This window comes from Anas platyrhynchos, chromosome 15 (assembly GCF_047663525.1).
Source record: "Anas platyrhynchos isolate ZD024472 breed Pekin duck chromosome 15, IASCAAS_PekinDuck_T2T, whole genome shotgun sequence".
NCBI lineage: Eukaryota > Metazoa > Chordata > Aves > Anseriformes > Anatidae > Anas > Anas platyrhynchos.
Window position 1 is genome coordinate 12893683 of NC_092601.1, and position 15316 is coordinate 12908998.

The 15316-nt window shown below is 42.7% G+C and overlaps 1 protein-coding gene and 1 long non-coding RNA gene across 3 annotated transcripts in view; one reads left to right on the forward strand and one right to left on the reverse strand.

The window, feature by feature from the left end:
* BAIAP2L1 (BAR/IMD domain containing adaptor protein 2 like 1) overlaps positions 1-2625 on the reverse strand; it is a 39836-nt gene extending 37211 nt beyond the window's left edge. For both annotated transcript variants that reach the window (XM_072023782.1, XM_005020048.6), the window contains exon 1: positions 2491-2625. In XM_072023782.1, the coding sequence (XP_071879883.1) occupies positions 2491-2541 (51 nt within the window). In that variant the 5' untranslated portion in view covers positions 2542-2625. The remainder of the gene's footprint in view (positions 1-2490) is intronic.
* Positions 2626-2795: 170 nt separating this feature from the next.
* Positions 2796-15316, forward strand: part of LOC139998732 (uncharacterized) — a 54071-nt gene continuing 41550 nt past the window's right edge. Inside the window, exon 1 of the long non-coding RNA XR_011803521.1 lies at positions 2796-3002. This is a non-coding gene — a long non-coding RNA (uncharacterized lncRNA). The remainder of the gene's footprint in view (positions 3003-15316) is intronic.

Consider the following 15316-nt stretch of genomic DNA (forward strand, 5'->3'; position numbering starts at 1 on the left):
ATCATGCACTAAAATAATTCTTCAGGTATTACATAAAGAGCAAATGTCAACCTTGATTTTCATGTGTGTACACATGCACGTATTTGTGGATTATGTTGTTTATTCAGTCAGGTTAGCTAAAATATGTTGAAGTATTCGCTTCCCTATGTCATTGCCAACAAAAAGGATGAATAAGATAAAAATACAAGGGCACTTTTAGCCACTTGGTGATCTCTGTAAGCATATTTCAAAGCTTTCTATAGCACAGGTTACTATGTGTTTAATAAATCCAGTGGATTAGCACTACTGAATAGAAGTAACAAAAAAAAAAAAAAAAGGAAAACAGACTGGCAAGGCATTAAACTTATTTTCCTATTATTTTTCCAGGTCACAGGAAGGTTAAATTTTTTTTTGAGACGCTGAAAGCCTGCGTTTGATCCCGCAGCACACAGATGCCATCCCTACACTACATCGAGATGGTTTCTCCAGAGCAAGCCTTCTTGTTGGTAAGAGAAACACAAACACTGCAGCTGACTTGGTTGATACCAGCGTGGTGCTCTGAGCACTGTGCTGCTAGGACAGCACCCAGCAAGAGAAGTTACAGGGATGCTGCTGAGCGGAGAGCACGCTCACCGGGCAGGCGGAAACATGGCACAAAGAAGCGTTCATGTGCTTTAAATGAGTGAGGTGTAATTGTAGTCACAGCAAACGCTGAACACAGAGGCCAGTTCTCTCTGCCCTTAAGAAGCAAAGAACTATTTTCCAGATTTTAACTTTGATATAGAAATAACTACTTTAAAGCAGAGAATGGATTCTGGGTCTACCTGAAGCAGCCTTTATACCTTATCTGGATAAAGTTTCCATTTTTAATGAGGGCAGGGCAGGAGGGTTTCCAGGCCTGTGAGTACTAGCTATGTGATGCAACATACCAGACCTCTCAAAATATCCGCATAGAAGACATTTCATCACACTGTCAACATTAACATCGTATTACTGTGGTTTTGCTGGTTGTTCCAATCTTAAGTGTCCCTTTGAATTAGTTTAGAAAACAAAGAAAAAAAAAGGGGGGTAAGCTTTCCCAGGAAGCAAGTACTAAGTACCAGGGAAGGTTTATGTTTATTTAGAGGTCTGTCATTCCTTTAAAACTTATTTCATAGTATATCCGTTAAAACTCACAAATAAAAGATCTTCTGTCCTGTTTTAGCTACATTCTGGAAGCCAACAGACAGGGTAGGGCATTCCTTCTTCAGCACAGCCCTGAACTTCCCAGGCTTCTCATCTGCGAGCCTGTACTTACGGACTGTTTTTCTGAGAAAAAAGAATTTGTTTGCTTATGGCCTTGCCATGAAAGTAACTGATATCAAAAAGCAACAGACTGTTTAAGACCTACACTGATCCTAGAGGACAACCTTTATTGCCAACTAATCTCATTTTTACAGTAATTTTACGTGAATTTAGTATCTAAGAGAAATTAAACAGAAATATGACATGACACTGACATAGGTGGACTACTTGAAGGAGTGAAGTTGACTTGTGTGTCAGAGAACAACAAAACAGTAAAATACTCCTGTAAAAGTTTTCGGAGACCTTTATACTGTACCAACATCTTCAGAAATATGAAAACATTTGATAGTATGCCAGTACAATTGAGTAAACAGCAAAACAGAACAATCTCCAGAAAGCCTTCCTTTGGGCTTGAAGCTGTAAATACATTGCAGCTGTAGGTTCATTTGTATGATTAAATACATTTGCAAATGTGAACAATTTCTGTACTACAACACACTGCACAGAATAAAGATCATGGATCTATGACTGCTATTGCTACTCAAACGCAGGATTTTCAAGGGCATTTTGCCTTTTTTTTTTTTTTTTTCCCTTTTGTGTGTTTTGGAGGGGCTGTTTGTTGAAAGAAAAAGTTTGAGTGCCTCCTGCCAGCACACAAAATACTTTTCATTCTGGTAGTAAGTAGGCATTTCTAGAAAGTTGAGAAGTCTACCAACATAAATCGGGCTATTTTTTCCAGCAGACACCTTGAATCACGCTCGGCCGTCCCTCCATAAATCAGATTATCAGCTCAGGACTGAATTCACCGTTAAGCCACTTCCAGGCTCTGGCCCCTATCAAGGAATGGCTTAAGCAGAGAACCGCAAACCCCAAGCTCTCCGAACCGCGTTCTCATTAAAGCACACCGGGGGAATTATGGTTTTCGGAGAACCGAGCCTGCTGAGGAGGGGAAAAAAAAACAACAGTCTTAAAGCCTGCCATACCCCAAACCTGTTGCCCAAGCCCCTTGGCGTTATTCACGCCGTAGAAGCCAGCACCGAGCAGCAGGGCTCTGGCGCGGTGGGACAGGCGAGCTTACTCATAAAAAGAAAATAATAATATAAAAAAAATAAACGAAAACCCAAGGAGCCGACTCCCTTTCTGCGAGAGGGGCCCTGGCTGCCTCCGTCTGCCGCCGTCTCCTCAGGCTCGGCGGTGACGGGCGGGCAGCCCCCGCCCCGCGCTCACCTTGTAGGTGCTCTCCGTCAGCCTGTTCACCTCCTCGGGGTCCCGGGACATGGTGCCGGCGGCGAGAGGTGGGCTTCGTTCCTCCGGAGAGCGCTCACGGCCCCAGCGCAGCCGGAGCCCAGGCTGCTTTCCCCCTCCTGGGCTGCTGAGAAACTGTCAAAAAGTTGTGGAACCAGCCGGGCAGCGCCGCCGCCGGGCGGGGACTGCGGGGCCGGGGCCGCCTGACGCGGCAGGACTGGCTCGGCGGGCGGGGCGGCGGCGTTCGCCTCAGCGGGCCCCGCCGCCTCCACCTGGGTGCCGCCCGCTCAGGCCTCCTTCCTCCTCCTCCTCCTCCTCCTCCTCCTCCTCCTCCTTCTCCCCCCCCCAGCCTCCCCGCAGCCCCTACGAGGCCTCCCTCCCTCCCCTCCTCGGCCTCTGCGCCCGGTGGTCGTGGAGACCCCCGGTGCGGGAGCGCGGCGTGAGAGGCTTTTTTCGGGAGGCAGCTCTGCATTGGGCGTCCAGAGAAGCCGGAGGTAAAATCGTCCTCACAGTAGCTGAGTGAGAGTTCTGTGAGAGTTACTGAAGGTTCTGTAAGAATTAGTTGTTTTTTTCCTGTCAGAGTTAGACACGGGAGGCTGAGGCCCTGAGCAAGGCAGAGCTGAGGGGTCTCCCTTGGGACCCCCCTCAGGCCTGGAGGGAGATGTTTTCCCCTGAAACATTTGTACACACATGCAGAGCACCAGCTATGCTTCGTGCTGCACCCTGAAGTTTTCTATTCCTTTCAAATACGTTTCAAGAAAACAAAAAGTGCCCTGGTTGTACTTGCTCTGCGAAATGACTCACGAGGCCTTCGTGGGGACAGTGCGGGGGAAAGTCTGGGGTAACTTATTTTTTGTGGACCATAAATTGCCTGGAGATTGTGAGATTAATTCAAAGTATGCTGGCTGGAATGCCTTTCCGATAAAGTAATACCAGCACTATCTTGGAGGAGTTTATGGGAATTTGATAATCTTGGGTATTTAAAGCTCAGGCCCAGCTCGGGATATTGTGTGTGTGTGGCAGGAACACCTGTGCTCATTGGACCTCCTTCTCCAGGTCGCTGCCTCTCCCTCCCTTCTCCCCGCTTTATTGCGGCAATAAAATGACACGGGGCATGCAACAACACTGGACTTAGACCAGAACCCTCGAAGTTGGACTCAGGCCTGGGAGGGGGTTGTTATCAGCTTTCAAGAGCTGTTAAAATGTTTTAATCCAAGCACATGGAGGTGTTTATTCCTTGACAACTACAGTTTACCTTCCGGGAAAAAAAGTGAGCGCTTAGAGCATTATCTTGAACACAACTAAAGTGCTGGGGCAAGACAGAGTTGTGTCAGACTTCACGCTCCCAGGTAAAGTCCTTGCAGACTTAGTGTTTGCTGCATTCATCACCTTTCTGTAATAGTCCAAGTTATAGTGTTGTCCTGTAATTACAGTGAGTTATTTGGGGCCCAAGTCTACACTTTGTGTTTGTACTAAGTAGCGTTTACTCATACAGACCATCCTTCTGAACGTGCCATGGCTGTTTGCCTGAGCATGGGATGTAGAATCGCACAATTTATTTCCCAGCAATGTGTCTGGAAGGCTTTTTACAGCTCTGGAAACAGCCTATGAACAGTTACTATCACTTTTGTGTGAATTTATGAGTGAAAGGATGTTCCTCCCTAAAAGGCTGACGTGAAAATTTCAGGGAGCGAGTGCCCAGAGGAAGATGTCAAAAAGGACTTTTCCTTCCCTGGTGCTGGCCAAAGGAGCTGGTCGTTACGTAGCAGGGAGCGTGTTACTCTGTTAGGGGCAAAGCATTTGTCTTATTTCCTCTAAACATTATGGAGCTCTGGGAAACCAACTAGGATTCAGTGTGTTTCTAATTAGCACGCTCAGCCCAGTCACGGTAAATGGCAACGTAAGCATTAATCAAATATGCGTGTCTAAAGAAATGATAAGGATAATTTATGTAGGTAGAATTGTTTAGAAATGTTATGATCTTAACATCCTCTAGTATCGTGCTGATGCACGACATTTCAAAATATGTGTTTCTAAAGGTCCTTTTACTTTGCAAGCCAATGTAAATATTTTTAAGGTCTACTGAACTTCACGTTCTCTGTGCCCTTCTTGACCTTTCCTAGTAGTTTCTGCTGTCTTCACATATACACAAGTTTTAGTGTTTTTATGTTATCTTTTCTAAGTTTTTAGTGCTGTGGATTATAAAAACAGAAAATAAAGTGGGAAAGGAAAAAGCAAGAAAAAGTAATTTTTAAAGAATACCACAAAAGTGGAAAATGTAGGTAGAAAGGAAGACTCCTTAATTTTGGTTAATGATTAAAATAAAAATGACCAACATCAGCTGAGAAATAGGAAAAAAAAAAAAAGTGTTAACAGATAGAGAATAGCAGGACTGCATTTTCTTTTAAAATAAACGAACTAACAATGCTTACTTAAAACTGTTTTGAAATTAAATTTAGAAATAATAAGATGTATTTTCATTGAAGAAAACACATCAACCCGTATTCCTGAAATTAGATGCCACAACAAATGCTAGTTACTGGTGTTAGTACAAAACAATGTGTGGAAAATAATTTTCATGTCTTTGTTTATGCTTTCCTATATCATTATACGTTTGTTTGTTTTTTTTTTTTTTTTTTATTATTCCCAGATCCTGAGAATATTATATGTGTGTAGAGCATTTGGAAGTATTTTTTGCATTTTCTTTCTGTTGTAGTATTAGAATTACTTTTTGTATCAATCATAATGATCATTAGTATTGTTCTTAGTTTAGCGTTGTGTGTTACTCGTATGACTGCAAAACATGAAACTTGACAAAAGAATCCAGTTCTTAACTTACATGTACACAGACCTGTGGTATAAACCATAAATTTTCAAATTCACCCAGAAAAAAACACACGTGTTTGTATTAGAAGCTCAAGCAGATATTTTATTCTCTTGGTAGTGGCTTTTTGATCTTATGCTGTTTCAAGATTTGTGTTACCTTACAGATTTAGCTGGAATTAGTCCCGATGTGTGCAAACAACTTGAATTTAGAATGGTTAAGAGATCCCATTTTGCAAATTACTTCGGGGTGCTCTTACACTTAAACTGGTGTGCAGTAGTTAGTCCTCAAGGAACATAGCAAAGTGTTTTGTCTGATCAGGACAGAATACTTTACGTGCAAAATGGAAACCTCAGTGAACACATTGGTATGCTCTGTCTGCAAACCAACACAAGCATTTATAATAAATGTACTGAGATACTACTTTCATTTAGAAGTTTGCTTTATCGTATTTGTCGTATTTGAATTTTGGGTGCTGCAATGTTTGAATACTCACATTTGTGCACTTGTTTAATTGCTTCATAGAGGCTCTGAAGAGTACTTGCTAAGTGCTGTAGCAATGAGTTCCAAGCAGGAGTCTAGTTGTGAACACTCATCATATATGCTCTCTGAACTGATTGGAATTAAAATAATTTGATTACTTTTTTTTTTTGTAAGCTTACATTTAACATGGGTGGTTTTAATGGACAGAAAAGGCAAAGAAGAGATTATTCTTAATTTGGTGGTGAGCCTGTCCTGTGGTTATTTGAGTCCTTGTACTGCATCTCGAGCAATAACTGCCTCTCGAGAATAAGTTAGAGGAGACCAGGTAGGTTAGCAGTGCACCTGGTCCAGCCTCCTGTCAGGGCAGGGCTAACTTCAGCATTAGGTTACTCAGGGCTTTGTCCAGTTGAGTTTTGAGAGCTTCCAGGAGGCAGAGGTGGAGGACCCAGCTGGAACAGTTCTGTTTGAAACAACCTGCAACTCTGCATGTAAAGAAGACCCTCTGCAGGGCCAGAGAAGGTATGCTGGTTGTGTTTTATATGGGGCTGTCTCCTGAGATACATCGGCTACCCAGCTGAGTTGCCTGTCCCTTGGCATCCTCCATGTAGTAAGGAGAACTTGGGTGCTGGGCTCTAACACAGTGAGTGTCTGTTAAGCAAACAGAACTCCTCTCCTTCCACCCTTCTGCCTCACCCCTCCAAACCTCAAAGAAAAATATTTGTAGGCCTGCAGTTGCATGTAATCTCCTTGATCCTGGCAGTTTAAAAGATGACTCGGACTTGCAGCCTCTCCTGTGGTCCTCGCCATGGTGCAGATGGTTGGGGCCTCTCACCCGTACGCAGCTAAGAGGAGTGGCCGGGCGGGTGCTGAGGCTGGTGGGATCGGAGCCTACGTTCCTGCACATAGCTTTGTGAAGTGTGTGCTTTTGGTTTGAGTCCTGCCCTTGATTCCATGTTGGCCAGAGGCAGAATCACTTAGATCCGAGAGCAAAAGTGCTGTTGTGGGATCAGCTCAAAGTAAGTGCTTATATTTATTCCGTGCAGGAGGCCAGTTCCCCTTTGTAGCTCTTAAGCTTTGGAATAGGAGTAGCAGCAATGAAACACTTCCTCATGCACTTGTCAGCTTTCTAGACTCGTGAAGATTTAATGAGAAAATGGTATTATTGCCATATCTTTTCAAAAAGTACGTATTCTGAAATATTCCTTTGAGTAAATATATGTATTGCATAAAAGTATTACTGATTTTAATGAATAATTGCTTTCTATAAGTTTTCTGTTTGCATGTCAGAGGCTTACACAAATATTCTTTGGAAATTATTTAAGTGTACTGTAACAACTCATTAACGTCAGCTCATCATTAGATCTTAACGTGTGTTTTAAACAGCATATTATGACTGCAACCAGCTACATAAATTGTGGCTAAGCAGTAATCGCATATGCATGATATAGCCAGCTGCGGCCTGTTTAATCTCCATGGTCATCAGCAGACATTTAACAAAAGAAAAGGTATATGTATGTCTACGCTGTGCCTTATTTAGTGGGAGCAAACAGTGTTCAGAATCATCATAAAATTTTGTGAGCAGGAAATTAAAGCAACTTCATCATCTTGTTTTTCTGATTGATATATGTTTCTCAGTCTTTTGAACAATGTGTCTCTAAAATAAAGTTTTTAAATTCAAGATTCTTTGTTCCTCTGCTGGCACTTGGAAGGAACTTTTCAAGTATTTTAATCCCCTTCAAGATGCTAATACAAAAGCCAAGTAAAACTGACGCAAAATGTCATTCAGAGGAAGCATTTAAAACTTTTGAAGGTTTACTGAACCTTGTGGTCTGATTTGGTTCTGCTTGGTTAAATGGAGTCGCTCCATTTTTAAACTGATGCAGACAAGCACAAAAATCATTTAATTCCGTGCTGTTCATTGTCCTGAGCTGATTTCAGAGCAGATGAACTGTAACTCAGACCTCCAGGTCAATTCAATAAGATACTGAGCTCTCAGATCAAGGAAGACACTTAATCAAGTGCTTAATTTAAGCATGTAATTAATTCACTGTACTTCTTGGGGGGTGGGGGAAGGAGAAGAGGGGAATTCAAGGAGCTGCAAAATGCTTTTGATAATTTCTTTCTCCAGACTGCTGACATAGGGTGACAGATTTGTCTTTGAGATGAATGCTTTGGATGTTTATATTTTATCTCAGTTGTCTCCCTTTCTGAATTATTTTGGCTATATTATAAGGTGAATTGTAACCAGTTTTCTTTGTGGTTTATTTTTGTAGACTAGAAAGAATGTATGGTATAGAAGAATACATTTTTTTAAAAAGGCAAGGTGTTTTGGAAGTTCCTAGGGTTTAGACAAATTTAGGGTTCGAGGGAATTTAGTATCCAGTGCTATTAGCAATGCTAATCTTTATCTGCTGCTAATTGAAATATTTAATTCCAAACTGCTATACCCACGCGTTCTGTGCCTGCTCAGTTCTTGCTGAAAGTAGCAGTGCTTTAATTCACAGGCTGTGCCCACTAGATGGCGAGCAAGCTGTGCACGAGGGAACAAAATCTTTGTGCTCGAGGCTTTCTCAGAGTGGTTTGTACTGTAACGGGATAGACAGTAGTAGTAAGCAAATGGGGCAGCCTTTATATTGCTCGTACACTCCAAGGGAAAAAGAAATCCAAGACTGCGTAAGTACTGTTAGGATGTTCGTGTTATTAGACTCTGAAAATGCCTTGGGATCTGTAACTTAGTTTTGGATGTCAGCATTAATAACGAGCCAACATCCTGGTGAAACTCTTGTTGCAAACTCCTAATCCGTTTAGGTTCCAGGGGTTTATGAGGTGAGTCACGCCAAAAACGCAATATTTTAAATAACAACATACTTATTCTTCCTTTTGTAATTTGTCAAGTGGGGATTAGCTGACAACAGGTGTGTGCGCGCTGTTCCAAATGGGTGAACTGGTTTTGCCCGAGGCCGAGCATGGATACTGCAGCTGAACAGAGCAGGTGTGTGTTGCTGATGTGACTGAGAGCAGCGCACTGGTAGCTCTCACCCCGGTGTTGATACGCAGCGTTTGTGACAGGGTGGAACAGAAAGGCCCCTGTGAGGGTGTGATGCTGGTGCTGGGCTAGGAACTGAACTTGTGTCAGGTGTACAGTGGCATTTCTGTGAGTGTTTGCAGAGATCTGGAACACAAATTTTGGTACTGTCCTTACCTCTTCTTTTTCACAGCTAGAATTTGATTATACTTTGGCAAAAATCCTAGAACTGCATTTCCATATTATAAAGAAACTTGTAGCTCATTAACCTTTCAGCCTAACCTTGTTAGCCTAACCTCTTTTATGCGGTCTTACTGTAATGGGGAATTACCAGAAAAACATTCAGGGAAGGTTGTATTAATAATAAACAACTCAAAGGAAACTCCATTACATTCTTCCTGTAACTTGTCACTTAGCTGTTATCAGTACAGCTTCTAAAAATGTTACCAAAAAAATAATCAGTTTCTATTTTTTTTTTGTTACAAAAGTGTGATTATTCCAAAGCCATACATGGAGGTTTTTGGATTGAGCCATACTGACGCTTCTTTGGATGGGCATCTTGTGAGCCTGCTGCTCTTACGCTGTGCTGCTGCTCCAGGCAGCTGCAGAAGCAGAATATGACCCTGCTGGGCCTGCTCCTGCCTTCTGGACACCCCTGGTGGTGCCAGAATGGTGATGCTTCTAGAGAATGAGAGGGCAGTAACGGCTGATGCTCAACAGTGCAGATCTGGGGAGCAATCTGTGCAGCCCTGATGGATTTTCCTAACAAGGCCTACACCAAGCGCGAGGGCAGGCTGGCGGCAGCTGAGCGTGTCTCTGGAGCAGGCTGCAGACGATGGCAGGGTCTGGCTGCATCGGGGCCTCGCCTCTGGCTTCCAAACAGCCTGAGAAGAGAGGTGGCCGGAGGCAGCACGCTCTCGTGCAAAGGCAGGAAAACAGTTATTGGTTTGGACTGGCAAAGGCCGTCTTGGAGGTTTTGATGAAGAGGGTGTTTAATCTGCTTGGCTGGAGGGTGGCAGCTCCAGGGTCAAACCACTGCAGTTCCAATCACATCGGCAGTGGAAAAACAGCATGGTTAGGGAACTTAGAGTGGCTCTGGATGGCTTTTGGGCTCCTGCCATCTTTGAAGTCAGTACAGTTCCTGTAGATTTGCTGGAAGAGTTTGACTTGACATTCTTCATTTCTGCTCTGCTTTCTTGTTTGAAAATGAAAACCTGTGGGCTGTATCACAAGGAAGGATTCCTAGCCTGTTCTGGGTGGGTTTGCTCTAGGCCACACAGACTGCATCCACACCAGACACCACTCAGTTTGGGACACCTCTGGGCTCCAGCTGTAGGGCCATAACCATTACTCTGGTGTGTGTTTTTCAGTTCAAGTACATGAACTAACGAGAGCTGTGCTGCAGCTTGCCCTTGCAGGATTTGCAAGGAGCGATGCTGTGGGCATGTGGCGCATGCCCTGGGACGTGGCACGAGGGGTGGGAGAGTCTGCAGGAGGATGGAGCTCCCCAGCACTGCAGTGTCTGCTGGGGGAAAGAGCCAACCCCAACGTGGCTGTGCTTCTGTGGCCTTCAAGGTGGGTCCTTGCAAGGAGCTTTTCTCAGGGTGCACCTCAGATTTCATCTGAAAGGTCGGCTTGTGGCACAAGAGATCCTGTAAGGTGTGTTACACAGACAGGTGGAGGACTGGAATCTAGGAGTGAGCCAAGGAGCTTGTTTGTCATCCTCATCTCACAAATGAGAAGAAAACATTTGGCTTCTGTGCACTGAGCCTCTGACCTTCAGTGGGGTCTTAAGGCATAATTCTTCCTTCATACTAAGGCAGCAAATGATCGGAGGTCCATTGGAGTAACAATTGGAATTGAACAGAACGGAGTAGAATTATTCTGTGTTGTGTTGCGCTGTGGACGTTACAGCTCCTCAGTTGTATGGCTTCTGAGGAGGAATCAATTTCCCACTTCTTTCTCAATGAGGAGTGTAGCTTCAGCCTCAAGGCTTCCTGGGGATCTTTTAGAACTCACACGGTGTCCTGGAACCAGAGGGCCTTGTGTCTGGGTGCCAGGTGCAGTGGAGTTGCTTCTGTGCTGCTTAGACTGCTGCTCCATCCTAGCATTCGCTGTACCGAATGTAAAGCTATTCACTAACTTCAGGGGTTTCTAAATGGATGATGCATTAACTTGGGAAGATCTTTTTCATGTAGAAGGGCTGTACAGTACTGTTTGGCCAGACTAGGAATGAAGGTGTGTAGTAGATCTTCTTTTGACCAATCTTGTTGATGAGACTTGTGGCTATTTGTTAACTTCAGGACCAAAATTTGGTTAGACTAGAATTAATGGAAGCTTTCCCTGTATTTCAGTGAAGCTCAGCTTTCATCTTTTATTGCCTTGTGTTAAATGCAAACTTTTAAAAGAGAAAACAGCACAAGCTCTAATAGGAAAGTGGTTGTGAAACAAAATTTGATACCGTTTCCTCCTCCTTGCACTCTGCAATTTGTTGAATATACCATATTTTTATTACCTGCTGTTCAACAGTTGGTTGTACTGCATATGGAGATGGAAGGTCTTTGTAAAGTCGTTTTCCGTTAGTATTATTAAGGAATACTCTTATTTTCCAGCTAAAGCATTTTGTGAGGTTTTATCACTGCCCACATTGTTACTATCGTAATGCTGCTTAGCAACTAAAAGTAAATCAAAAGAACAACAAAAAAACCCTGAACCCCCACCTTTACAAGAGAAGGGCCTAAGCTGTGAAATTCGGATTTCAGTTTGGATCTGAATTTCCCCAAAGTTAGGGAATCTGTCAGTAGTTTTATATACATGAAGTGTACAAAGCTGTCAGGGCGGCCTGGTTCTGCTTCTGGGTGTTTTGTAGTTCCAGGGACAGACCGGGACACAGGGATGAAACGTACAGTATTACCATACATAGCAAGAAAATAAAAAAAGGCAATTCTGATCGTCCCCTTTTTTTGGAATACCCAAAAAAGATGCAGTATTTTACTGGGAGTTTATTCTAGATCTGTGTACTAAGTCCCCTACCTCCCCCAGCTGACAGAACAGATGGTTCATCTATTCCTAAAACTTCTGAATCCTTCGAAATCCACTCTGTGGGGAACTGAGTATAGGTCTTTCCTTCAAGAAGTCCCATACAACCAGTCCTTTTTAATTCTCTACTTCATGGCTATACAGGAAAACTGCTTCTAGTATTATCCTGGTTTGTTAAAAAAACAGGGAAATATCAGTGCAGGTAGTATTTCTTCAGCACTGCAGGAGGAATGTACAGGCAGAGCGTCTCCACTCTCTCTTCCCCAAGCTTTGCTGTATAACCCCACAGCCTTTCAGCAGCTACTTTGTTGTGAGATCTGCATTATGGGGAGTGTGACCATTTAGATCTACCTGTATCTTATGGGTGACTCTTTAGGCAAAAAATAATATTGCAAATAATGAAGGTGAGGGTAGAGCTGTAACAGTCAGTGCAATGATGACAACACATCAAGGTCTGGCTAAGGGAAGGGCTGAAATCTGTTTATTATGGTTAGCTATGTATTCAGAATGGAATAATGCTATAAAAAGAATAAAAACATCCTTAGCAGTCAAGGACCAAAATCTACTTGCAGAAAACAGGTGAAAGACAGACAGCATAGTAGCAAATGGACGAGGAGATTCTGAACAACTTCATTGGTAGCCCCACTGAAAATAGTTACTGGAGTAGCTGCAGGCAAGGAGGGAGAAAAGGAGAGTTAACATCATTTGGTTTTCTTTCACTGTGAGGAATTTTCCAAGACTTGAGGAGAACTATGGCACCTGCCTGGTGTCACGTCAGGAATGATGTCCAAATGACCAAGTCAAATAGGCTCTGTAATTGGGAGCTTAGAAGCATACACTGCTTACTTTGATGGATAACTCTTCAGAGAAATGAACATTTTGTTTTGGTGATTCACCAGCTAGCAGCTGGATATTTTTCCCAAAATATTCAGAAATACTCATCTCGCTAAGTGCCGCCAACAATTTGTGCTGTTTGGGTAATGCTAATGGGTTAATGTAGAAATGTGTAATATTTTGTTAGTTCTTTCTTAGTTTGTGGGCCAAAATCGCATTTCTTCTCCAGCAGCAGCAGAAGGCATTTGGAGAGGCAGACCACGTGGCTAGGCAGGAATTTCACTTAGTGTCCATTGGCCAGTCTGTCAAAATTCCTGAGCAAAATGAGAGCTGGAAAGTTGTTTCTGCTTCTGAGTTAGTTGTGGCTCTCAGCACAGTTCACCAAGAAAGTAGCAGCGTATGAAGTAGGGCAATGAAATAGCTTGAGCTCTGTTTGATGTTACTGCTGGTCTGACTCACTGTGATCTAGATTTTACCCCAGCTGCCAAGGAGCTTGAGGTCTGAAGATGGAGCTCCCCGGTGCCACCCAGCCTGTAGTATCAGGTACACTGCAAATCCTGGGCTCCTTCCTTTGTGCCAACTTGGAGCTACTCTTTTTTTTTTTTTTTTTTTTTCCTCCTGTCCCATCCACAGCTACAATTTGCCAATATAATAAGTACCGTATAAAATAAACCAGGCGCACACATGCCCACAAACTAACAGAAGGCCCGTTCCTCGTTTTCAGCTGTCTAGCATTATGTTCCCTTTCTTCTTGCCTTTTCTGCTCATTTTATGGCTCTTCCCCATCTCGGTTTCTCTCTGCACTCGTTGATTTCAGGTGTAATATTTCCCATATCAAATTTAGAGCTATAAAAATAGGCCACAGTGCAGAAAATATTTTAGAGAAGGGCTGTTATAGCTGAATTAGTAAGGTTATGTGTTGGCGAGTAGTGACACATTAATTTATCTATCCGCAGGGAATTGTTAGTGAAGTTTCTTGTTTATGCCCTTTCACTCTTCCTCCTGATTCATTCTCACCTGTTTTCTGGGATTGTAGTGACTGTGTAGAAATAGAACGTGACCTAAATAGCTCGGATTCATTACAGCACGATTATCATGAAGCAAGAGGGCTAACAGATACATTTTAAATGAGAATGTACCAGTAGATAGGTGGCTCTTTATTTTTTATGAAAGCGTGAAAATTTGAGTAACATATTTATTAAGGTAAGGCAACTCGGGCTGCAGCTTGCTTGGTATGCCTGCTGTACATACGGTAATGCGAAATGAGCTGGAAGCAGCATCCTGCCCACTCCTTCCTCTTGCTTTTATTGATTTAAGTGAGGCTCTTGGGTATCTGATCCTATCGTGATGCCTGAAGATTTATTCCTGTGACTCCCCATGCATCAGCATGATATTATTCCACTTGTTCTCTAGAGAAAATAATTAAGTGAATTACTAACGCATAAAATACTCAAGTTAAAATGCTTAAATATTCCATTTGATGCAGTTATATATAGCTTAATGTAATTTTTATCAGACCAAAATAAGTGCAATATCCTCTTAGTCAGAATGCTTTGTGCAGGATCCTCTTAGTAAGAACGCTTTGGCTTTCATCTCCATTAAATGGGATACTAATTAACAGTTGATTCCAATTTTGTCAAGGTTGCTATGTTGTTATATTCTTAAACAAGCCCAGGAGGTGAAAAAGGTCTACCCCGCATATAAATTAAAACTAATCATCAGAGGTCAGTGCAATAGTGTTGTTACTATATGTGAGTGCAGACTGTTGAACTGCAGGTATAAATGCTGTGCTATTATACAGGGCTTCTAAAATGAGACAGGAGCTTTAGCTATTGACTGATTTACAGCACAAGTTGCTCCTGGGGAAGGCATGTTAGTTCAGCTTAAGTACAGTTATTTTCTTAGTCCTGAAATTGCTTAAAGGCCATTTATTCCACTGAAAGAAACTCTTTTAATGTTTGGACTTCTCCATAGTCCTTAAAAGAAGATAAAAATCTGTGATAAATGTTGTGAAACATTTTGTTACGTCTTTTTTTTTTTTTTTTTTTTCCCTGGATACAATTCTGTTCAACTGGGAACAGAACTATCAGTTCCTCTTTTTTTCCCCTCCTTAATTTTTCCCTTTTTCTCTTGATTCACTATGGAAACAGGCATTTTAGCTCCCAAACTTTGTAGTGAAAACATAGCTTGAAACCCTCCTTGCTATTGCAATGCACGTGTGTCTGTGTGTGTCTGCTTGTATTCAAGTAAGCCAGCACTGAACACAACGTGCACTGCAAGGACCGCATCCTGATACTCATCCATCTTCAAGGGACTGTCCCAACGATTCCTGCTGTATCACTTTCCCTCTGTACTTATGCATCTGTGTAACAGCTGTGTTGTGCAGGAAGTCGAGCACAGACCACATGTGAGATTGACACGAAGAGAGGGAGAATTTGCACAGTGGAGTGGCGTATGTGTAGATTGTGTGGTGCTGATGCCTGCTTCCTTCACAGCAGTCATTCTGTGCTAAGAGTTTGGTTTAATTCTTGCTAATTTCATGAGCTGAAACAATACCTAAATGCAAAATTTACCTTTTGCATTTCTTTCCTGTGGGGCATGAT